The 24,339-nt window shown below is 44.4% G+C and overlaps 1 protein-coding gene across 1 annotated transcript in view; it reads right to left on the minus strand.

Moving 5' to 3' along the window:
* Window positions 1-2,993: 2,993 nt before the first annotated feature.
* Window positions 2,994-24,339, minus strand: part of SELENOK (selenoprotein K) — a 48,158-nt gene continuing 26,812 nt past the window's right edge. The window contains exons 4-5 of the mRNA XM_069206445.1: window positions 13,235-13,327; window positions 2,994-3,608 (exon numbers count right to left, since the gene is read on the minus strand). Coding sequence (XP_069062546.1) covers window positions 3,605-3,608; window positions 13,235-13,327 — 97 coding nt within the window. The 3' untranslated portion in view covers window positions 2,994-3,604. The remainder of the gene's footprint in view (window positions 3,609-13,234; window positions 13,328-24,339) is intronic.

Below are 24,339 nucleotides of genomic sequence, written 5' to 3' on the forward strand. Positions count from 1 at the left end.
GGTAAGATCCTTCTCTATTAAATCAATCAAATTTAAATATAACCCTTAAGGTTATAAAATGGTCCTCACCCGCAAAACGTTACGACATGCTTCATCGCTGGACCCTCAGCCTATGAATAACTCTGCATTAGAGTGCTCTCAACCAGGGATCTGGTACCTCACAGATATTGTGGGGTTAAAAAGAGATAAAAAAATAAAAAAAAATATATATATATATATATATATATATATATATATATATATATATATATATATATATATATAAAATCTAGGATTTAAGCATATACAGAATTATTTTATGATGGTCATCCTGATAAGATTAAAAACAAAAAGTACTATAATAGTACGTAGGTGGCCATTTGAGGGTGGTAATGGCTGATAGTCATCTATTTTGGCCTACGTGTCACAGCGATGTTGAGATGCACTAATGGGTCATGCAGCCTTCGTCCAGACCAAGATATCCCTAAACAATATGTAGCGGATTTTGTTGATAATTCGCCCCCCCCTTTATTTAGGTGAAAATTGCCATGTCTATAAGAATGCACACACTTATAACTGTGGGAGGGTACACTGGTCATCTGTTACAGCAAGGTAGGGAAAGAAAACTTCTAATTTTCTTGTGAACAGTATCTGTGAACCACTGCAAGAGTGTTGACACTGTACACTTAAGTGGATGTGGTAGTGAGAAAAGGTGTATATTTGATTGTACAGAAATAGACAGATGACAGTGCAGAAACTCAATGTGCTATGTTGGTATCTGTTACAGCCTTTCCCTTTCCTCCCCCCCGCCTCGCCTTCCACCCCCAACCCTTCCATCTTTCACAGTAGCAACTCTCATGGTCAAGCATACTAATGTATCTTAGCGTCTTGCGTCTTGCGTCACACCGCCATGGTTGTGGTCCCGGCTCCTATTGTATGTGCAATCATTATTGTGCTTTGTGAAATAGGCCCGATTGGCCATAACTCATGCATGATATAATTTCCTGTCAAAAAACAGAAAAACCAAGTCCACGTACAGGTGCATAAAATGAGGTCTAGTACATTCAAGGACGAAATCTTGAGGTGTCATATTCCCCATTCAAAAGGGATCTCTTCTAGAACTTCCAAGTTTTCATTTGTGGAAATCTTGTATAAAAAGCCTCTATCCATTCGGATAAGAACATCTTCCACAGGGCTGAAGGTAAGATCATCATCAATGACGTTCATGAACTCTGAACTTGTTTTCTTAAACAGTTTAGCTATTTTGTCCTTCGATCTCCACTAGTCTTTTTATTGTGTGTGTTTTCAAAGATCGAGAAAGCCACCCGTGGAGGTCCCTGAATGGTTTTAGATGTGGCTGATGTACAAATCAAGGATTTAGCCCACCACTGGCAAGTCAATAACAGAAAAATTCTGAGACTGCAGATTAAGACAAATACATCCATAAACTCACCCAGGGTGGGTATTGATTTTCATCAAAGTTATTTACAACTCTGGTGAGACTTTGCAAATCTGATAGGAGATTATAGAATCTAATGTTAGTACTGTAATGCATACACTAGCCATTAATGCTCTCAGGGGTGGTAGGAGGAGTGATATAGGAGGTGCCCTTGGAATGAAGTATAAAATAAAAAAATATATATATATTAAGAATTATTTTAAAAACATCTTAACAGAGGAGTGGGTGGTGAGAGGAGAGCAATAATAATAATAATAATGAAAAAAGCACACCAGGGAGACAACAACGTGGAGACAGGGAATGAACATGAAAAACATGGGGTACTGGTGTGGAGAAGTGAAACATGAGAGTGAGTAACAAACAAAGAAGAAGAAAGCAACATGAAGGTCAGGGGCAGGATTTTGGCAGTGGAAAAGCACATGAGGGGCAAGAACTGGAAAACACATGCATGCTCATGGAATGCTTGACCAAAAAGAAAACAGTAGTTCCTAAGAGTGAACAGTGGGAGGATACTGGATTGCACTGTGTGGTAGGCAAGACCTAAAAACTACTCATGCAATAGTGGTAGAAGCAGAACCATGGTCTGAACTAACAAAATTGGACTAGAGTTTGGCAGCTTCCACAAGCGCAGAACTAAGAATGCATTGTCATAAGCATGAAGAAAAATTAAATGTCCAAGCAGCAACTCACTTGGCGGCTCCTTTTACTCACAAGAGCGCACATCTATTAATTTTCAATAGGAGCTCAGCCTACAGTTGGCTTCCTGCAACTCTAAAAATCTACTGCCTTACATTAAAACAATGTAAACTTCCCCTCACATTTTTTTCTGACTAGCTGGTTTCATATCTGCACTAATATGCATTTAGTTTTGTCTGCTTTACAGCAAAGGCTTTAAATAAAACAGCTGCTAACCAACAACAAGGTGTCCAAAATATATATAATGTTGGAACTCTAGTTCATCAGAACACTGGTGAAGCAACCGTAGAAAGTTGGTGAAATCAACTGACAGACTAATTCTACTGTTGAATGCAACATTTCAGTCAGCATTGTATTTTCTAACATGGATGGGGAAGATATTTAAGAATTTATAGAAAATGTGTCATTATGTTATCATTATTGAGCACCAACCATCATTTCCATGACATAACGGACCTCCTCATTTTTTAGTTTCCTGAAGTCTCCTCTGTATAAAACTCTCAATTCAACAGCACCTATTTAAGCAATATAGCACTCACTATACTCACTTATGTCATGAATGTAGAATGTCAGCATTCTAGTTGTTTATTAGAACTCTTTGTTGAAGCAGCGTAACACACCGAGAAGTTAAATGATAGCTTGCTGCTGTTGAAAAAGCATGTTTTACTCGGCATATCAGACTTTCACATGGATGAGGAAGGTATATGTGAATTTATAGAAAATGTGTTCTGGTTTAAGCTTCTAGAGCTGCACAATGGTTAAGGTAAGGTAGACCGTAAATAAACAGTGATGAAGTAAGAAATATTAGTAAAGCAATTATTCTCTTTAGAAAAAAAAAAAAAAAAGACATGAGTCAATATCACAATCAAAATATTTGCTAATAATTTTAGACATAGTAAAATGTTCACAAACTATACAAAAATGCTTCAAGATGCAGTCCAGTCACACTAGATACATTTTACCAGTCAGAAACCTCAATCCTGTATATGAAACAAAGGGAAGCCTAAAAACGATAGGATTCCGGTCTTCCCAGTTCATGAATATGGGTGATTTAGAGCAATGCTCCAAAAGAAAGATCAGAGTTGCTGCTCACCTGTTCCTTGGACATGCAGCCAAGAGTGAAGCAGGCTCCAAGATAAAGAGACATTTTAGTTACGTATTTCAACAGGACCAGTGAATCTGTCTATTGTGAAAAGTCAACATGGTTCTGCCAGGCTGACAGACATTTGGTTGAACTGCCAATGGACAAGTAAACATGTACAATTATACACTTGCTTTTCTATTACACTGGATCCTAAAACAAAGGAATTCCCAGTACAATGTCATGAATCTGTTAAACAACAGAGCAATTTCAGATTTGACATGCACATTTGCTACGTCGGATTTAGGGTCTTCCTCTTCATTCTTGTATATTGTTCAGCCTTACGTGCAAATGTGCAAATCCAGCTGCCCGTTTCGAAGAACAGGCATTTACCTAGAGGGCAAAATATTGAATTTATTACTATAATGTGATTAATCCTTTATGACTAATTCAAAAACGAAAACTGTTTTACCACGTTTATTAGTTAAATAAACTACTACTTTAACAGAATCAAAGCACCCATGTATAAATTTAAAGACTACAACAATCAGTCCAAATTTTGAACCAAAGGAAAATAACACATCATATCCGCAATAAGATCTTGTTCTGCAAATTAAGTACTCAAAACTGTCAGTCACAAAGTGCAACCACCAGACATTTCAAACATGACATTTAGGTGCCAAACTATTGATAACTGCATAACTGCCACCCAGCTACATGGCATAACATTCAATAACACATATACAGAGTGATTTGTTTAGTAACAAATACATGGTTACAACTAAAATTAAAACACCATACAAAAACTGAGGGACACACCGTTCTGACACCATTAATCTTGCTCTACAGACTACACCCAACACTTTTCACTTTCTGTGAGAACTGATGCTGAAGGAGTTATTATAATTGTAAAGAAATGGCTCCCTGTTGCAGTTACCCCCCACTTTTTGCCTGATACTGATGCTGACTTGACTGAGAAGAGTGCTGGGACCCTGCTAACCAGGCCCCAGCACCAGTGTTCCTTCACCTAAAATGTACCATTGTATCCACAATTGGCACACCCTGGCATTCAGATAAGTCCCTTGTAACTGGTACTTCTAGTACCATGGGCCCTGATGCCAAGGAAGGTCTCTAAGGGCTGCAGCATGTCTTATGCCACCCTAGAGACCCCTCACTCAGCACAGACACACTGCTTACAAGCCTGTGTGTACTAGTGAGAACAAAATGAGTAAGTCGACATGGCACTCCCCTCAGGGTGCCATGCCAGCCTCTCACTGCCTATGCAGTATAGGTAAGACACCCCTCTAGCAGGCCTTACAGCCCTAAGGCAGGGTGCACTATACCATAGGTGAGGGTACCAGTGCATGAGCATGGTACCCCTACAGTGTCTAAACAAAACCTTAGACATTGTAAGTGCAGGGTAGCCATAAGAGTATATGGTCTGGGAGTCTGTCAAACACGAACTCCACAGCACCATAATGGCTACACTGAAAACTGGGAAGTTTGGTATCAAACTTCTCAGCACAATAAATGCACACTGATGCCAGTGTACATTTTATTGCAAAACACACCCCAGAGGGCACCTTAGAGGTGCCCCCTGAAACTTAACTGACTGTCTGTGTAGGCTGACTAGTTCCAGCAGCCTGCCACACCAGAGACATGTTGCTGGCCCCATGGGGAGAGTGCCTTTGTCACTCTGAGGCCAGTAACAAAGCCTGCACTGGGTGGAGATGCTAACACCTCCCCCAGGCAGGAGCTGTGACACCTGGCGGTGAGCCTCAAAGGCTCACCCCTTTGTCACAGCCCAGCAGGGCACTCCAGCTTAGTGGAGTTGCCCGCCCCCTCCGGCCACGGCCCCCACTTTTGGCGGCAAGGCTGGAGGGAACAAAGAAAGCTACAAGGAGGAGTCACTGGCCAGTCAGGACAGCCCCTAAGGTGTCCTGAGCTGAGGTGACTCTGACTTTTAGAAATCCTCCATCTTGCAGATGGAGGATTCCCCCAATAGGGTTAGGATTGTGACCCCCTCCCCTTGGGAGGAGGCACAAAGAGGGTGTACCCACCCTCAGGGCTAGTAGCCATTGGCTACTAACCCCCCAGACCTAAACACGCCCTTAAATTTAGTATTTAAGGGCTACCCTGAACCTTAGAAAATTAGATTCCTGCAACTACAAGAAGAAGGACTGCCCAGCTGAAAACCCCTGCAGCGGAAGACCAGAAGACGACAACTGCCTTGGCTCCAGAAACTCACCGGCCTGTCTCCTGCCTTCCAAAGATCCTGCTCCAGCGACGCCTTCCAAAGGGACCAGCGACCTCGGCATCCTCTGAGGACTGCCCCTGCTTCGAAAAGACAAGAAACTCCTGAGGACAGCGGACCTGCTCCAAGAAAGGCTGCAACTTTGTTTCCAGCAGCCTTGAAAGAACCCTGCAAGCTCCCCGCAAGAAGCGTGAGACTTGCAACACTGCACCCGGCGACCCCGACTCGGCTGGTGGAGATCCAACACCTCAGGAGGGACCCCAGGACTACTCTGATACTGTGAGTACCAAAACCTGTCCCCCCTGAGCCCCCACAGCGCCGCCTGCAGAGGGAATCCCGAGGCTTCCCCTGACCGCGACTCTTTGAACCTAAAGTCCCGACGCCTGGGAGAGACCCTGCACCCGCAGCCCCCAGGACCTGAAGGACCGGACTTTCACTGGAGAAGTGACCCCCAGGAGTCCCTCCCCCTTGCCCAAGTGGAGGTTTCCCCGAGGAATTCCCCCCTTGCCTGCCTGCAGCGCTGAAGAGATCCCGAGATCTCTCATAGACTAACATTGCGAACCCGACGCTTGTTTCTACACTGCACCCGGCCGCCCCCGCGCCGCTGAGGGTGAAATTTCTGTGTGGGCTTGTGTCCCCCCCGGTGCCCTACAAAACCCCCCTGGTCTGCCCTCCGAAGACGCGGGTACTTACCTGCAAGCAGACCGGAACCGGGGCACCCCCTTCTCTCCATTCTAGCCTATGCGTTTTGGGCACCACTTGGAACTCTGCACCTGACCGGCCCTGAGCTGCTGGTGTGGTGACTTTGGGGTTGCTCTGAACCCCCAACGGTGGGCTACCTTGGACCAAGAACTAAGCCCTGTAAGTGTCTTACTTACCTGGTTAACCTAACAAATACTTACCTCCCCTAGGAACTGTGAAAATTGCACTAAGTGTCCACTTTTAAAACAGCTATTTGTCAATAACTTGAAAAGTATACATGCAATTTTGATGATTTGAAGTTCCTAAAGTACTTACCTGCAATACCTTTCGAATGAGATATTACATGTAGAATTTGAACCTGTGGTTCTTAAAATAAACTAAGAAAAGATATTTTTCTATATAAAAACCTATTGGCTGGATTTGTCTCTGAGTGTGTGTACCTCATTTATTGTCTATGTGTATGTACAACAAATGCTTAACACTACTCCTTGGATAAGCCTACTGCTCGACCACACTACCACAAAATAGAGCATTAGTATTATCTATTTTTACCACTATTTTACCTCTAAGGGGAACCCTTGGACTCTGTGCATGCTATTCCTTACTTTGAAATAGCACATACAGAGCCAACTTCCTACAATAATGAACCCCGGTTAATAGAGTTGTACAAATAAAAATAATAATCTCCTAGTAACTTTTTAATGTAAAAAATGCCTTTTAAATTTGCCTTCGTGGCTCAATTTGCAGGTTATTGCCCCAAAGTGGAATAAGTATCTCCAGATATTAGTCCTGCTTCCGCCAGATTTGTGGGCTGTTTGCTCCATCAGGTGCAAGCATGGGTGTGTATGTATGTGTGTATATATATATATATATATATATATATATATATATATATATATATATATTTTAAAATAGTTTATCTTATATTTTAAGTGCATGTGCGACCGCACCCATTCAAACTTTTTGAGGCACCCACTGGCTTTGAGAAAGTAATCCTGCCTCACTCTCTCCATACATGGATCTCAGTGCTGGCAGAGCAATTACTTGACATAGGAAGCCTAATGGCCAAGAGATGAGGAGAGTCCGTAGCCCGTATTTACTTCAACGACCATGGTCTCCACTTCCAGACTCATGGGAAGGTGTTATGAAAGAACGAGTAGGACACCCACCAAAGAAGCCAAACACATTCTTTAACAGAAGGGGACATTGAGGCAGGCAAATCTAAGCATTGCAGCTGATGACCTCTCTCTCTTATGTAGGCATACCTAACAATTTGAAGGACACCTATGGCACAGAGACCCAAGATGGGGGTTTTGGGTTGTAAAACTAGATTTATGGCTCCTTGCCTGAGGAGCGTCTGTGCTTGTTTCAAAAAGTCTAGCGCGAGGTAATATCTGAATAATGGGGCAGGAGATGGACTATGAATACTTTAAACGGTCTGTGGCAAGAAGAGAATGAAAGATTTAATGGATCTCTGCTACTTTATTCTCTGGGTACTCTCGAACCAGTTGTGTGGTTCAAGAATTTACAACATTCCTTGAATGTCAGTAACGCTAGCAACATGGGTGTCCACACCATGCTGTTTAAACAGTGGGTGTCATCTCCAAACCTTTTGATTTTGTCCACCACATTTTGCTGAATTTGTTCATCTAGGCCTTAGGACTCTGTGCACTTCACCACTGTTAACCAGTGTAAAGGAGCAAGTGTGTTCTCTCCTTAATACATAGCAGAACTGACCAGTAAACTTGTTAGACTTGGCATCCTTGGCGTGGTCTCCCCTAACTTTTTGTCTCTGTTTCCCAGGTCACTGATATGTGCTGGACTCTGTTTTTGCTGTTTTTGTTACTCTGGGCACTTTCCCACTGCTATCCAGTGCTAAAGTGCCAGAGCTCCTATGTAAAATGTATGTTCCATTGGATTTCCATGATTGGCATATTTAATTTACTGGTAAGTCCCTAGTACAGTGCACTAGAGGTGCCCAGGGCCTGTAAATCAAATGCTACTAGCGGGCCTGCAGCACTGGTTGTGCCACCCACATTGATAGATCTGTAAACATGGCTCAGATTTGCCACAGCAGTGTCTGTGTGTGCAGTTTTAAACTGCCAATTCGACTTGGCAAGTATACCCACTTGCCAGGCCTAAACCTTCCCTTTTCTTACAGGAAAGACACCCCTAAGGTAGGCCCTAGGTAGCCCCATGGGCAGGGTGCAGACTATGTGTACGGTAGGACATATATTACTGTGTTTTATATGTCCTGACAGTGAAATACTGCCAAATTCGTTTTTCACTGTTGCAAGGCCTATCTCTCTCAGAGGTTAACATGGGGGCTGTCCATAAATATGATTAAAGCGTAGTAGATTCCCTTTGGGAGCAGATAGACATGTGGAGTTTGGGGTCTCTGAACTCACAATTTATAAATAAATTTTTTAGTAAAGTTGGTTTTGAGATTGTGTGTTTGAAAATGGCACTTTTAGAAATAGGCATTTTCTTGCTTAAACCATTCTGTGAGTCTGCCTGCTTGCAGATTCCCTACCTGGGTTAGTTTGACAGTTGGGCTGTGTGCACCTCTCTCTAGACAGAGGCACCTGGGGTGTAGCCTGCATATCCTGATGAGCCATCTGTGCTAGGAGGGGAGGAGTGGTCACTTACACCTGAATGGGCCGTGACTGCCCTCACACAATGCAGTCTCCAACCCCCCTGGTGTGTGTCTGGGGCCTGGCCTGGGCAAGGCAGGATCTCACAAACAAGAGAGACTTTGCTTTGAAGTAGGCCAACTTCAAATGCAGAAAGGGGGATAAAAAGAGCACCCCAAACCCCTGAAAATTAGATCAATTCTGGAATCAAGAGGAACCTCTGCAAAGGAGAAGAGCGGAGTAGAAGTGCTGCCCTGCCTGTGGCTGTGCTTTGTGGAGCTATCCTGCAGTTACTGATTCTGCCTGTGAAAAGGGACAAAGACTGGACTTTGTTGTGCATTCCTTGCTTGTGGAGAATCTCCAAGGGCTTGAATTGAGCCTGCCTCCAGTTGTTGAAGTCTTAGGGCCATCAAAGAATTACCCTGCCAGCACCTGGACTCTCTGCTGAGAGTCCTACCCTGACAGCTGGTGTCCTATTCAGTCCCTGGGCACTTGAAAGGTGAAGGTGGTGGAACCAAGGTGGAAATCCACACAGGAGGCGTGCGGGGAAAATTTTGATGCACCATCTGCAACGTTGCTGGAAAATCGATGCGCCGCCTGCTTCGCGCCTGCCTCGCGGCTAAAATCAATGCACCACCTGCATCACGGCTGGAGAAACGACGCAACACCTGCTTGTGGCTGCTAAAATCGCCGCAACCCCCACATAGCGTGGTTTTCCATCACCGTACAGCCGGATTTCGCACGCAAAATCGCTGGGCGTCAAAATCATCGTGAACCTGCATGGACCCAAGGGGCTCTGTCCGTACATCAACGCGAGAAAAACAATGCATCGCCTACCCGACCAGAGAAGAAACAATGCATGGCCTCACTTGAGAGGAAGGAATCAACGCATCGATGTCTTTTCCAACGCACCCACGCTTGTGCAGCTTTATTTTTTACGCAAACCAGGTACTTTGTGTAACAACGTTTCCATTGTTTTCTACGGAGTAAGATTCTGTTAGTTTAAAAATTCATAACTTTACTTGTTTGATTTAGATCAATATTGGCTATTTTTCTAAACTGGTGTGGTGTCCATTTTGTAGTATTTTTACTGTATTACTGTTTGTGTTGGCACAAATACTTTAAACATTGCCTTTGAGTTAAGCCTGACTGCTTGTGCCAAGCTACCAAGGGGGTGAGCAGGGCTTGTCGTGAGAGTCCCTGCTTGGACAGAGTTCAAAATGACTTCCAACCAGAGACCCCATTTCTAACAGTTATTGCTTATACTAGCATGACTTTAGTAGAAGGCCTGTGAAGCCCTTTTTAGACCCTCTGTGTGCCCTTTCTAGTAATCTGTTCCTACCCAATACAGTCCACTAATCCACCCATATTCCTAGTGCTGTGCCTGGGCCAGTGAGCTCCTTATGCAGCTGTGCAGATCTGGCAAAATGTATGTCTACATTTAAAAAAAAAAAATTTCCCCCTCAGCAGTGCAAGAACTGCTTAAGACTCAGTTCAGCTTTTCCCAGACTTGACGTTTCACAGTTTGGCCCATTGGAGGTATTGCATGCATGTTAGTGATGTTAGAAGCTGGTGTGAATTTGTCTATTCTGATTCTGGCAGAAGACAACCTCCGGTTTAAAAAGAGGAATGAGAGGCCAATTGTAGGAAGCTGCCTCCTTATCTTGTGGACCAAAAAGAGGTACCCTCTTTAAAGAGTCTAAGCAAATCTCAAAGGAATTACTGAGGCACCAAATGCTTTGTTTTGTGGTGGTGTGGGGAAGCAGTTGGGCGTATCCGAGGGTAGTGCTAAGCATGTATTGCACACACACAGGCAGTAGGTGAGAGACACACTCAAAGAAATCCAACACCAATTTTTAAAAATAATACATACTTTTATATACATTTTAATACCAAGGTAATCGGAATTGGGTGAGTACTTTTCAAGTTAAGAACTTTTACAGTTTTCCAATGTTAACAGTGCAATTTTTGGAGCGGTAATGTTATCCTATGAGGGGAAAACATCCTGGTACTTAACAGTGGCTTACATGACCAATCTTTTGGACCTAAGGTAAGGTCCAAAGCAGCACCAACAGGTCACTTTGGGAGGCACTGGGGCGTCTGTGTGCAGAGCTGCTTTTCAGCACCGAGTGCCCAATGTTATCCTATTGGAGGGGGGTGGGGGGGTGGTGTTAACATGTACTGCATTCGGGCACTTAGCAACGACCTACAGGACTATTCTACTGGAGTTAAGGTAAGTATGGGGCAAGGTCCAAAGCAGAACCAACTGTTAACTTTGGGAGGCACTGAGGATTGTAGGTGCAGAGGTTCTTTTCAGCCTCTGGTGCCCTAATGTTATCCTATTGGAAAAAACAAAAAAACAGACACTGTATATGGGCACTCGGCAACAGCTTACAGGACGGTTCTTCAGGAGCAAAGATGTGTAGGATTCTCAGAGAGTCCAGGTGCTGGCAGAGGAAGTCTTTGATGGACCTGAGACCTCGGAACAGGTGGTACGCTCAGTCCAAGCCCTTGGAGAAACTTCACAAGTTGGAATATACAACAAAGTCCAGTCTTTGTCCTCTTTCAGGCAGAAGCAGCAACTGCAGGCCAACCCAACAAAGCACAGCCACAGGCAAAGGGACAGTACTCCTCCTCTTCTCCTTGGCAGAAGTTCCTCTTGGTTCCAGAAGTAATGTGAAAATCTGGGGTTTTGGGTCCACTAATTATACCGCTTACTGCCTTTCAAGTAGGCAAACGTAAAAGGAAAGTCTCAGTTGTTCACAAGATCCTGCCTTGTCCAGGCCTGGCCCAAGAAACAAACCAGGGGTTTGGAGACTGTATTGTGTGAGGGAAGGCACAGTACATTCAGGTGTATGTGTCAGCTCCTCCCTCCACTCTACCCCAAATGACCCATCAGGATATGAAGGCTACACAACAGCTCCCTTTGTGTCACTGTCTAGTGTAAATTCACAAACAGCTCAACTGTACGTCTGACCCAGACAGGGAATACACAAACAGGCAGAGTCACAGAATGGCTTAAGCAAGAAAATGCCCACTTTCCACAAGTGGCATTTTCAAACTGACAATCTAAAAACCAACTTTACCAAAAGAGGTATTTTTAAATTGGGAGTTCTGAGACCCCAAACTCCAAATCTCTATCTGCTCCCAAAGGGAAACTACACTTAAAAGATATTTAAACCTATGAGACGGATAGGCCTTGCAACAGTGAAACACTAATTTGGCAGTATTTCACAGTTGGGGAATGTGAAACGCATCAGTACATGTCCCACCTTGAACATACACTGCACCCTGCCCACGGGGCTACCTAGGGTCTACCTTAGGGCTGCCTTGGATATACTTGCCAGGTCGAATAGGCAGTTTAAAACGGCACACACAGACACTGCAGTGGCAGGTCTGAGCAATGTTTACAGGGCTACTCATGTGGGTGACACAACCAATGCTGCAGGCCTACTAGTAGCATTTGATTTACAGGCCCTGGTCACCTCTAGTGCACTTTACTAGGGACTTACTAAAATATTTAACATGCCAGTCATGGAAAAGCCAATCACCAATACAATTTACACAGAGAACATATGCACTTTAGCACTGGTTAGCAGTTGTAAAGTGCCCAGAGTCCTAAAGCCAACAAAAACAGGGCAGAAACAAATAGGAGGCAAAATGTTTGGGGATGACCATGCAAAAAGGGCCAGGTCCGACAGTGACCATACCATTAATAACAGAACAGACTCTAGCAGTAGTCCAAGTGTTAACACTTCTAATTTTACTAATCCTATTTCAACAATTACTAGTGTTACTACCACTGGTACGAATACTGCTACTCCTGATAGCAGTACAACAACTACTGGTCCTGCTTACTAGAATGGTTGCCATTACTACAGTAGCAATACATTAACATTATTACTTGTTGTAATGTTATTGTTAATACTACCAATAGTAAAAGGCAGTATTGAAGAAGCAATGCTTGGGTGGCTATTTAAGGCAAGAATAATCTACTGTTGTGATATCACTTCATTATAGTGTAATGAACGGAATATAAACCGCAGCAAGGTGAATTGCTTTCAGATATCATTGCAGCCTACTTCACATACATAGTAAGACTACAGAAAGACATTCAATTAAGCCCATTTTAGCCACAGTATCTTCCTTTGTACTGCTAAATAATCAACTGTTTCAGCTTGAAAAGTAAGCATAGTACTTCATCCTTCTGAGTATACTGAGATTTGTAAATTTCTATTGAAGTGGATGTTTCAGTAATGTGAACAACTGTGTAATGGATACAGAGCTGTACATAAAAAACATTCAAGTTACTACTAACACTAAATCAAACGAAGGCTGAAAAATTGAAAAGAAACAAGCAAAAGACTCAATAGTGCCTTAAAACAATAATAAACTAACAGGCATAGTGAATATTGTACATTTATAAATACCTTCCTCATCCACCTCCCGCCATTGGTGGGGGAGTAGGACCTCCACCCATGTGATTAATTCGACCCATCCTGCGGCGTGGATATCCAGGTGGCCTGCATTAGAGGAACAAGATGTACGCAAGTTAAGAATGCACTTCTTTTATGAATTAAGAATACACCTCTCAATTTTGTTCAATTTCAGGCAATCCCCTGCTTCATTCAATAAAATGCGATTGTCATGAATAGTGAACACTTAATTACTGTAACATTTGGTATTTTACACAGGAAACAAACAGATCTCCAGCACAGACATACATAAGCCACTTCATCAATACAACAGGCCAGTACATAGATCTTAAACTGACACACTGTACGAGAAGAGGTGTTTTTGAGGAGTCACTTTAAGCTTCGGTAAGGTATAACTGACTAAACAGTATTTGTGCCACTTGCAGCACTACATTCCTATTTTGCGCTTCATTTGGGACTGCTTTAACTTACTTTACTCAAAGGCCGTTTCTAGTTTTTTTCAACGTAGTCTGCACTCAATTTATTATTGTTTTTTTTTTTCTTTAGATCTGCTACACCACTCTAAGCCTGAACTCCCTCAGGCCCTACCTTCTGGTCCCCCATTCTGTGCTCCCCAGACTTCAGTCTCCTCTTCACCTGCCCACTTCTTCAACGATACCGGTAGTTGAGAAGTCACTAACAGAATCACATGACCTGCCTTGGACAATCTCTCAACATTAACCTGGAAGAACCGGCTTTCAAACTGGTGATCTGTGCCCAAGAACGGTCTTGTGCAAAATCACTGCTAAAGCATTCAGCTACGAAGGAAAGACTGAGAATACATTTATCGGTCGTAGTGCTGACAATACTTTATTCTTGTTACCTGTGCCTAAACTTAGGCATGTCAATGTGTGCTTTGTACTTGCCTGAATAGAGTATTGTTTCTGGCTGATTGCCCTTACAACTGCTCTCCCTCCAGTTGGTATTTACCACCACTGGTGGCCCTCACTGGACAGTGACAAATTCATTGTCCCGCTCTCCTGTGCATCCCCCCCTCCCCTCCCTTGGAGCTCTAGCACTACCCTTAAATTAACTGCAAAAGCAGCCACATAACTACTCATGTGACCTTTAATGCCAGCCCTCTTAACCTTTAGTGCCAGCCCTCTTAACCTCTACTGCCATGGTGTCCAAATAAAAGAGTGAGAGGTTAAGGGATTCTTCACTGTTTGGACCTGTTAAAGGTCTTTGGATCAAACCTTTGCTCCCTATACATTCTCTGCAAAAACGAATGACCTCAGAATCCCTTGCTCTAAGGGCGGAATCAGATCATAAACAACCGAGTACAGGTAAATTAATTGCCTTCAAGTAAACTTTATCTCTGCTATGGTTGAAGTTGTTAAGTTGTTGTTAATTAACATGTTGCTGAGGTAACCTGTATCTTCTAGTGGGTTTGTACCTGCGCTCTTAACTACAACCCAAGAAATAAAAGCTACTGGGGGTATGGCCTGCAAGATGCTGGGCTAGTCGTAGACTCTCAGAGCTCAGTGTCTGCCCATTACACCCTGACTCTGTCCTGCATCCCCCAGACCACTCGACCCCACTCCCCCAAACCACTCTGATTATGCCAGGGAATGGTGGAGGCACATGCTGATCTGAGTTTCAATGCCCGAGGTGTCCGACTGCTGAGGTGTGCCACAGAGGATGGTAGCTTAAACTATTATAAATGACGCCAGGAGGCTTTGTGCATGGCTGAAGTGGCAGTGGTGGCTTTTCCCTGACTGCCAGTAGGGGAGGCTTGGGGGTGCCAAGTGGAAGGTAGTGGATGCAGTGATCAGACAGGGGGCTCCCCCAACAGACATAGGCAAGTGTTCATGAAGAGATGGGGGGCTGGTAAGAGGTGGGACCCGTGAGCCGAGCTGCGGCTGGTACAGGGGTCCTTTGGTGTGGTGCCCTCAGAAGGAAGCTGATTAGGCTGAACCCCGGACGGAGACTTCGGCACCTAGGACTCTATCTGGCAACAAGTGGATTAACTGGTCCCCTCCTACCCTTCTATACTCCACTTTGTCCGGTGTTGGCCAATGGGGCAGCTGGGAACTGTGTGAGGGCCGGTGAGCGGCCCCGAAGACTAGCCCACATGTACTCTGCTTTTGCTTGGAGGGGTGGGGTGGGGTAGGTCTAGAGTCCTGGAGACCTGCATCAGATGCTGGCAAATCCAGATCTTGGGAGCACTAGGTGTGAACCTGGGTGCAGAAGGTGCCGCATGGACTTAGAGCCCTGTTTTTGACATCAAGGGACAGTGAGACATTGACCCAAACAGCAGCCTGTGAGGCGCAGTCTGCATCTGGACAAATGGAGACAACCCTCCCCCCCCTCCAGAGAAAGGCCCTGGATGTGGGGCAGAGGGAGGGGGGACAGAAAGTGGGCTCTGACTGAACGGAGTCTGCTAGCTGGGGGCACTTGGTATTCACAGTGACTGCTCTTATGGACTGGAGAGCTCATCGTGGGTGTCCCCCCTCTAGATGTCAGTCGTGATACTGTGGGACACAATTGGCAACCCACTGTCTATTCTTTCCCGACATGGCCGAATATAAAGATCCTAAACAACCCTCCAGGGCAAAATAGATAGATTTACTAAAGTAGTAACCCCCCCTCCACCCCTGCAGATGAACAAGAGATTGGTGAAATCCGGTCAAAGGTAACTCTTGAGGCAAGATCTCCGAAATGTGGCAGATCATGTAATGGCCGAAGAGGTTAGAGTGTCTGAAATCGAAGATACGAGCCGCTCCCTCAGGAAAGACCTGGCAGAAGTGAGGGCAATCACTAAGGACCTGGCCTGAAGTGTTGATGATGTGGAGAACAAGGCCTGATGCAACAATCTGACCCAGCGGTGTTGGGGGTGCCAGAAGGAGTTGAGGGGTACCAATATGATTGCTTTTTGGGAACAGTGGCTCTGTTCCACCTTCACAGCTGCAAATGTTTCCACATGTTTTGTACTTGAATGGGTACACAGGACTCTCTGGCCGGCCGAACACCTGGTTGTCCCTCCTGCCCCCCCCCGCACCCCCCAATATCATAGCATGCTTCTCGAACTACCGGGAAAGAGATGTAACACCCCCCAGGAAGGGGGGTGTTATCAAATATGACACATCCACTATCATGCTATTCCCGGACTGGATCGAGAAGAGACCCCAGCCGTCGCAGGGAGAGTGGAAGGGGACTCCCAACCGTGGCGAGCTAGGGGCACGGCCTTAACTTTAGTCCTCCATCCAGAAAAATAGAAAGAAAGTGGAGACTGGGAAAGGAAGGGCTAGACCCCAGGGGGGTGTGGTGGGTGGATAGGTGGTCAACAAACTTGGAGGGGCAGGCATTCCACATGCGAGCCAGCTCTTGCTGGTAAAGAGTTGTCGGCCCGGCAGATGACGAAGGACGATCTGGGTTGCGGCTCAGATGATGCTACTTCTGACCTTGAACTGGCCAGCAGAGTGCCTGATGACCAAGAGGACTTTTGATTATTGAAGGGGGGGGGTTAGGGGCTTGCATTGATGGTCACAGCATAGGATAACCCCCTCAGAGGCCACACACTTCTCAGGCCTGTCCTACAATGTGAATGACATGGGAAATAACGTGAAACGGGAATTAGTGACAATACATAAATAGACATAAACCTGATGTGGTCCTGCTCCAGGAAACTCACCTGAGGGGGACTCAGTGTTTGTTCATTGGTAGGGGGTGGCATAGACTACCCTGGCTCATGTGAGCTTCACAACTGGATCCAGGGGAAGGGCTGTCCTGGTAAAGAAAACATCTCAGGTCACCAGGATGTGGATTGACCCAAGCTGTCCATATGCAGCGGGACAGGGGATGTGGAGTAGCCCAGTTATTACTTTGGTTAGTGTATATGCACCTCCCTGCCTTCAGGCTCCCACACTGGACAAGGTGGCCTATTTGCTGCTGGAAAGATCTTCCATACACATTATAGACCGTACCAGGCAGGATGCGATCCGAACCCGCGAGACACTCTTGGTGTGCTTTGTGGCCACGCTGGGACTCACCGACATGTGGAGGCATTGACACTTTGAGGTGATGGACTACTACTGTTATTTGGGGGCTCATGGAGTCTAACCCAGGTGTGATTATATTTGCCCTGGCAGGCAAAGAGGGGACAGTGACCAGGGCTGACTATATGGCACAAGGACTAACGGATCATTCTCGTTCTGGGTTTCGGTGGGGAGGAGGCGGTGACTGGTATCAGCAGAGACCGAAGAAGAATGCCTGGGATTTGCAAGAAACTTACTTCGCTTGCGAATTACATAAAGGATACGTAGTTCTACTTCTCTGAAAATGAGGGTTCAGTTAACTCCACTCAAACACTCTGGGAGACATATGAAGTGGTTCTCCGGGACCTTGCACAAAAAAAGCCATGTGAAATATAGCAGGTGAAGAAACTTGCGTGCCAGATGACAACCCTGGAGGTTACACACTGGCGCCAACCTACTCTGCAGATACACCAACAACTTAAGGTGTTGCGGACGGAATATCGGGATCTGGTCCAGGGAACGGTACGGCGGTCTCAGTTTGTCACCCATGTCATAAAGTTGACGGTAGGTGTCTAAGCAGGTAAATTGCTGGCATGGGTTAGAAGGAAGGAGGCTGAAGCGTGTTTGGTGGGTAACATCACAACACCCAGGGGAGAAACATACAATATGGACTCCCAGATAGTTGGAGAATTTGCTTGCTATTATGTTGCATTCAATAGGGCGCCTCCGTTCCCGAATTCCGATCAAATTAGGCACTTTCTAGCTACTGTAACAAGCCTGGTCCTCTACGCAGAGGACCAAATGAAGTTGAAGGGGGGCAATGATCCCTGAAACTCAGACTACCATTGTGGGGCTAAAACCAGAGAAGACAAGGGTTCTAATGGCCTCACAGCAGAGTTCGTTAAGTGATACGCTACATTAAGTCTCCATCTCCCAAATATGATCCGTGAAGCAAGAGATCAGGGGGCGTTGCCACCTGACATACAATGTGCAACTATCAAAGTAATACATAAGGAGGGCAAACCAAAGCCTAGATTGACTCACACCGCCCGATCTTCCTACTAAATGTGGAAGCTAAGGTGCTTGCCACTGTTCTAGCTACCAAGCTGTTAAAGGTCATTACCTTGCTGATACATGGTGCCCAATCAGGGTTTATGCCAGGAAGATCCACCTGACTCAATTTGCAGAGACTATATAGCTGGCTGGCATAGGTAGTAGGGACACCACTCCGTGTCTTTCTATTGCTAGGCGTGGAAAAAACCTCCGACTTGATAAATTGACCCTAATTGCGACAAACTTTGGTGAAATTTGAGTTTGGTCCTCGATAGGTTGCACTCTATTATCAAGCCTCGATGGTCAAGGTAAATAGGATCAGGGATCGCTTCACTATCCAGGGATTTTGGGTCTATACAGCAGCCTCCGTGAAGGAGAAAATTTCCCTTTACGCACACAACATCCTCCTCTATGTCATTGATGTATGCCATGATCCAAATGATCTTTCAGACTATAAGGACATTTGGGGGTAACTATGTTATCAAAATAACTGGGGAAAGTCTATAGTTTCAACATTACGGTAAAACTGAGATTGTCGCCCTCCATGGCAGGTCACAGGTAGAAACATATTTTTAAATATCTGGCCATTCATGATAGAAATTTGAGAGGGTGTATAGTAAATTTTGGGAAGATGCAGAGAGGTAGCATAAACTGCTTCTGACTCTTCTCGGGAAGGCTGTTATCTTAAAGATGATTACCCCCCCCCCCAAGCTGCTATTCTGCCTTCAGAACACAAATTGCACAATCCAGAGAAGTGGCTTAACAAAGCTGATAAAGAGGTAAGGATGCCACTGTGGAGTGGGGTGCATCTCAGCATGGAGTTGTGGACTCTACAAAGAAAATCCTATATCAGGGGTATCGCCTTGCCCGACGAACTGGGGTACTATTGGGCAGTTCATCTTATCTCCATCAATGACTTGTTGTTGCAAATGTTCCAGTGATAATATGAAAGATGGGCTAGAAAATGTCATCAAAGATATAGTATGTGGAGTATTTAACTGTGCCTGGCGGAGGCACGAGTTATAGTTACCTTAGGGCGCGAATTATAGTTACTTGAAAGAACTCTACGGCTGAATTTCTATGGTTTTGTACGAGTAAATTTCAGAACCTAACTATAACCTCCGTTTTTTTTCCCAGCGAGTTTCTATGTTTTTTTTTTTAAACCTATAGTAATTTTCATCACTATACGTTAATCCAACCACCGCCATGCATGGCCTTTGGCTGTGCGCTGCAGCGGTTGGCACACAACATTGCACTGTGCAGGGCCTCTGCCTGTGGATAGCTGGGGTTGTCCTTTAGGGCTGGCCTGCAGCCAACTCCCCTAGCCACCCAGCCCCATGCTGTGCACAGCCTTGGAGCTTGCATGGCGGAAGTTGGCCGCAACCTCTCTGGGTGAAAGACAGAAAGGAGAGAGAGAGAGAGAGAGACACAGACACAGAGACAGAGACAGAGACAGAGACAGAGACAGAGAGAGAGAGAGAGAGAGAGAGAGAGAGAGAGAGAGAGAGAGAGATATTAAGGGTCTGAGTGGGTGTGTGAGTGGGTAAAAGAGAGAAAGTGAGAGGGAGAGATAGTTTAGGCTTTGATATATGACCTACTTAGAATGAGATATTTCTGGACAAATATATAGTTAGGTTCTGAACTTACTCGTACAAAACCATAGAAATTCAGCAGTTAGAGGTCTTTCAAGTAATTATAACTCGCGCCCTGAGGTAACTTTAACTTGCGCCCTTGTCATGCATGGGCATGTAAATTCAGAACTTAACTAACATCCCTGTAACCTTTTTTCCCCAGTGAATTTCTGTTTTTTTTTTTAGCGCAAAGTAACTTTAATTACTGTACTTATTTCAACCCCCACCAAAGGCCGTGCACGGCAGTGGTTGGTCGCAAGGCCTGGCAGCCAAGCCTCCTCCTCCTAACAGTTCTGGTCTCTCCATAACTACTAAGCAACCCACTGTACTTTCTCTATTGGCCTTTTAGCGCAATCAGGTTTGTTTTCCACATCTTGAAAGTCCTACAACAAGCTTGCCCATGGTCCTCCATCCCGCCTCCATGTCATGAGCCCAATACTCTACAACCAACAGATTATATATATATATATATATATATATATATATATATATATATATATATACACACACACACACATTTTATTCATTACCAAAACATGGCTCTGAGATGATGCTGCATCACATGGTCATCCCACAGTATCGCCCCAGACTTTGCCCCAAGAAGACATGTGGAAGGCTAATCATTTACAAGCTTCTTAACCACAAATTTATAAGACTTTTTCAATGACAAATGTGAGTCACAGTTCATGTGCTATGCAGTTACAAATAAACAAACACTCACCAATGCGTTTACTCATTACGTCCTCCCACACCACCATTAGCAACAACAATCTCTCTATTCTGGGCAACCTGGACTTAAGGTTTGAGCCACCAAATCGGAGACCCAAACATGATGGATCCTTTTTGTGGAACCCAGAGGCTCTCAACGTCTCGCCACTTGCCTTCAGGCCAACACAGTCAGCTGGAAATACCCTTGGCGCACTCTTCTCCCCACAAGTAGTGTTAGAAAACAGGTGTTTTGCTGATTGCCCTGCCCTGCCCCCCCCCACACACTTTTTGCCGTGATTTGGACTATTAGATGCTGGCTTTCTGATTCAGATCATGCCCTGGGCACTGCTAACCATTCCCAGGGCCTGTATTCTGTATAAAAGGTATATGGTAATTAGGTGGTATTACAAATGGTACTGACAACCTACCTTTAAGTCCCTGGTATATATTAGGGCATGTAATTTTAGAGCCCTGTAGATTTAATCCCCGTGTGAAATGCTGTGGTGCCTGCTATCATTTTAAAAGCCAGCCCTGCCTTGCAGACAGCCTTTAAAATAAAACTAAGTCTAAATTCAACTTTGGAATTAGAAGTACTTCCAAAGTCTTAAGGTACCTTTTTTTTTTACATAGGTCACCCCTAAGGTTTACTGTTGGTGCCTCAAGGGTAGGGTGAATTGTAGTAATAAGCAGAGACATTATGAAAGATGATTTATATGCCCTGGTGAGAGAGAAACTGCCAATTTCACTTTTCCCCACTGTAGTGCTGCTAGATCCATAGGCTTACACGAGAAGACTTTAATAAACTTCAATAAAGTCTAAATTGTGACAAGAATGAGCTACAACAGTCATTCAAATTGTTAAAATAATAAGCTAAAATAAATCCCACAACTTGCCAAGGTTTGATTTATTATAACTAGTACAGGATAGTAGCTTTAGAGCTACTTACCTAAATTTATCTAAAATCAGCCCGGTAGCAGTCACTTCTGATCGCTCAGCCTTTGACTGCTGAGCCAAGCACCAGCAACTCTGATGAGGGGTGAAGTGGCCTGAACTGAGACAAAGGCAACATCTGGTGGGAGGACATCTGCTGCCTGCAGATCCCAGAACAGGAAGGGGGCTGGGTAACAAAACTGGTCTTCAAAGGGAGAAAGACAAACAGCACAGAAACCAGGCCAAACGCCACTTCCTGCACCCCCAGCCAGATGGAACCCCCTGAAATTGAATTGGGAGGGGGGCTGGAGGGGGAGTGTTGGGGAAATTTAGCCACGCTCCCCTGGGGGGCAGGGTGGCGTTGATGGAGGGAGGCAGAGGGTGTCCCCCTGCACCCCACTGGTCAGGGGTGAGTTCCCCCCCAAAATAAAATCTCCCCTCAGGACCTCCTGAAAGAAGCTCCAGAAGTTTGGTATCATTTGAAGAATTTTTTGGGGGAAAAATCCGTAAGCTGACCGACCCGTCGTCAAGAGTCAAGCCGGTGATGGCAAACTGCAACTTGGCCTGAAATTCAGGTTTTCCCTGCTGAAGCTCTGGAGTTCTTCGCTGCTGCCGGGAACTAATACCTCCAGGAATCATTTAGGCCTTCTGCTGAAACAAGCCACTGTTGACAAAAAGCAGTCTGGCCTGCCCAGGAGACTCGCTAGACGTAGAGAAAAAAAAAAGTGCTAAGGTAAAATTTTGACAGAGGCCTACAGCTTAGTGTAGCCAACCCATGCTCTATTGTGGTCGCCTTAAAGTTTGACTTTGTACCAGTCAGGTGCAACCAGATTGCTGTGGTTCGCGCTTTTCACTTTCAATCTTTAAAAATTCCCTATATTGGATTTTTGGTAATTTTTAAGATACACATATTCTCTATTTTTATATATTGGTGTTGGATTTTTATTGTGTGTTGTGTCTTACTTATTTACTGCTTTGGTGATATTAAATGCGTTACACACATGCCTGGTAAGTGACGCCTAACTGCTTGTCAGCAAAGCTATGAAGGATTGAGCAAGAATTGATTTATTGAAACTTTGACTCGTGACTAGAACCTAGCCAACTCAATGCAAAACAGAAGTGAAACAACTCTATCATGGGTTATCCAAAGACCTTGGCAAGACTAACAACCATCAAGACCTCCTTGCTCCTTAACAGGAACAGAAGCATCCCCTAAAGTAGATCTTGTCTGACCTATCTGACAGCTCAAGCATTATCCAAATCCTTTTCTGCTTACCAGCTCCTTTCTACCTTGAGTCAGGTGTTTTTCAAGGTTCCTCCTTCTCGGTTTTACTTTTCAGCACCTACATCAGCATGCTCCCAGACATCATCAAATCCTTCATCTTCACCAGATACAACTGCACCAATGACTCAACCTTCCTCAAGTTAGAACACCCAATAGATATAAAACACCTCTGGCCTAGAGCACTGGCTCCGAGAGATCGACTGCTGGATGCTGATTAATCATCTGAAATTAAACTCATCCAAAACAGGAACCTAGGCTTGAATAAAATGGTTGGACTGCCAGACGAGGCCAATCTTGCTCATCCCCTAAACAACATCATCTGAAGTAAAACAAAAACGTGGGAGCAAACAGTTATTACAACTTCTCACTTGCTTGCCTAGTGAGCCAAGTTACCAGAAGCACATTATCCACCAAGAAAAAAAAATCTGGTTAACTAACTTTGTTTTCACAGAAGGTCCCAGAGTTCCTCATGGTGCTGTTGCAGCAGGGCTATCTAAAAGGTCTCAACACAGGAACACCACTCTAACTTCTCTCTCCAACACATGTCCATATTTTTAAATGCCCTCCTCTTTCTGCAGTACAAGTTAGCAGTAATTACAAGTGCTAATTAACAATAGTAATTTCACTAGCATTATGATAAATGAAGCTATTAAGCAATCAAAGCTGTGACTTTGTTAAAGTATATATCTTGTCCAAAGTATATGGCATTGCCCTTGTACAGTGCTTATGAAAATGCCGTTCATATTGATTTAAGTACTCTGCACAAGTGCAGCTACTCTCAGTTTCAACCAATTTTACTTAAGCTAATTGGGAAAAGTAATTTTAGTGCCTTAAGTAGGACACATCAAAAGAAACACAGTTTGGAAGAACTTTGGAAATCACCAACTCTATTGACACATAGATGTGAACTGGTAGTACAACAATTTTCTGGCTACAATGGTTATCCTGGGTGGTATGTGACACGCTAAGAAAAACTTTAAGTAACCACTATTTTTCACAGTTGACTAAGGCCCAGCGCAGAATGAGGAGATTCCGCATAGGTGCTGCAGATAGATTTCAGATTAATGACTTTGGACTACAGCCAACCATAGTCAATAATAAGTTCATGGTGACTATCAGTGCCCCAGCTCAATTCGACCTCATTCCCTTCTCAAAATGGTACAGAAATTTGTTGTTTTATAGTGTGAGAGATGTGCTTAAAAAGGCCACAAAAGAAAAAACAGTACAGTTAGACCAAATAAATACTCGGCTAGTGTCTCTGATTTATTAAAGAGGAGCCATACATCAGCCTACACATAATGTGGGTATACGTGTCCTAAATGGTGTGTACAGTAAAATATGTAGTCCAGCAGTAAATGTGCTTTTTCATACAAAAAGGCCTTACTGGCAGCAATAGGAACTACAACAGTTTAGCAAGCTTTAGAAGTAATCATTATCCAGACTGAAGAAACCCTAACGGTTAAAAAAAAAAAAAAA

This window comes from Pleurodeles waltl, chromosome 9, assembly GCF_031143425.1.
Source record: "Pleurodeles waltl isolate 20211129_DDA chromosome 9, aPleWal1.hap1.20221129, whole genome shotgun sequence".
NCBI lineage: Eukaryota > Metazoa > Chordata > Amphibia > Caudata > Salamandridae > Pleurodeles > Pleurodeles waltl.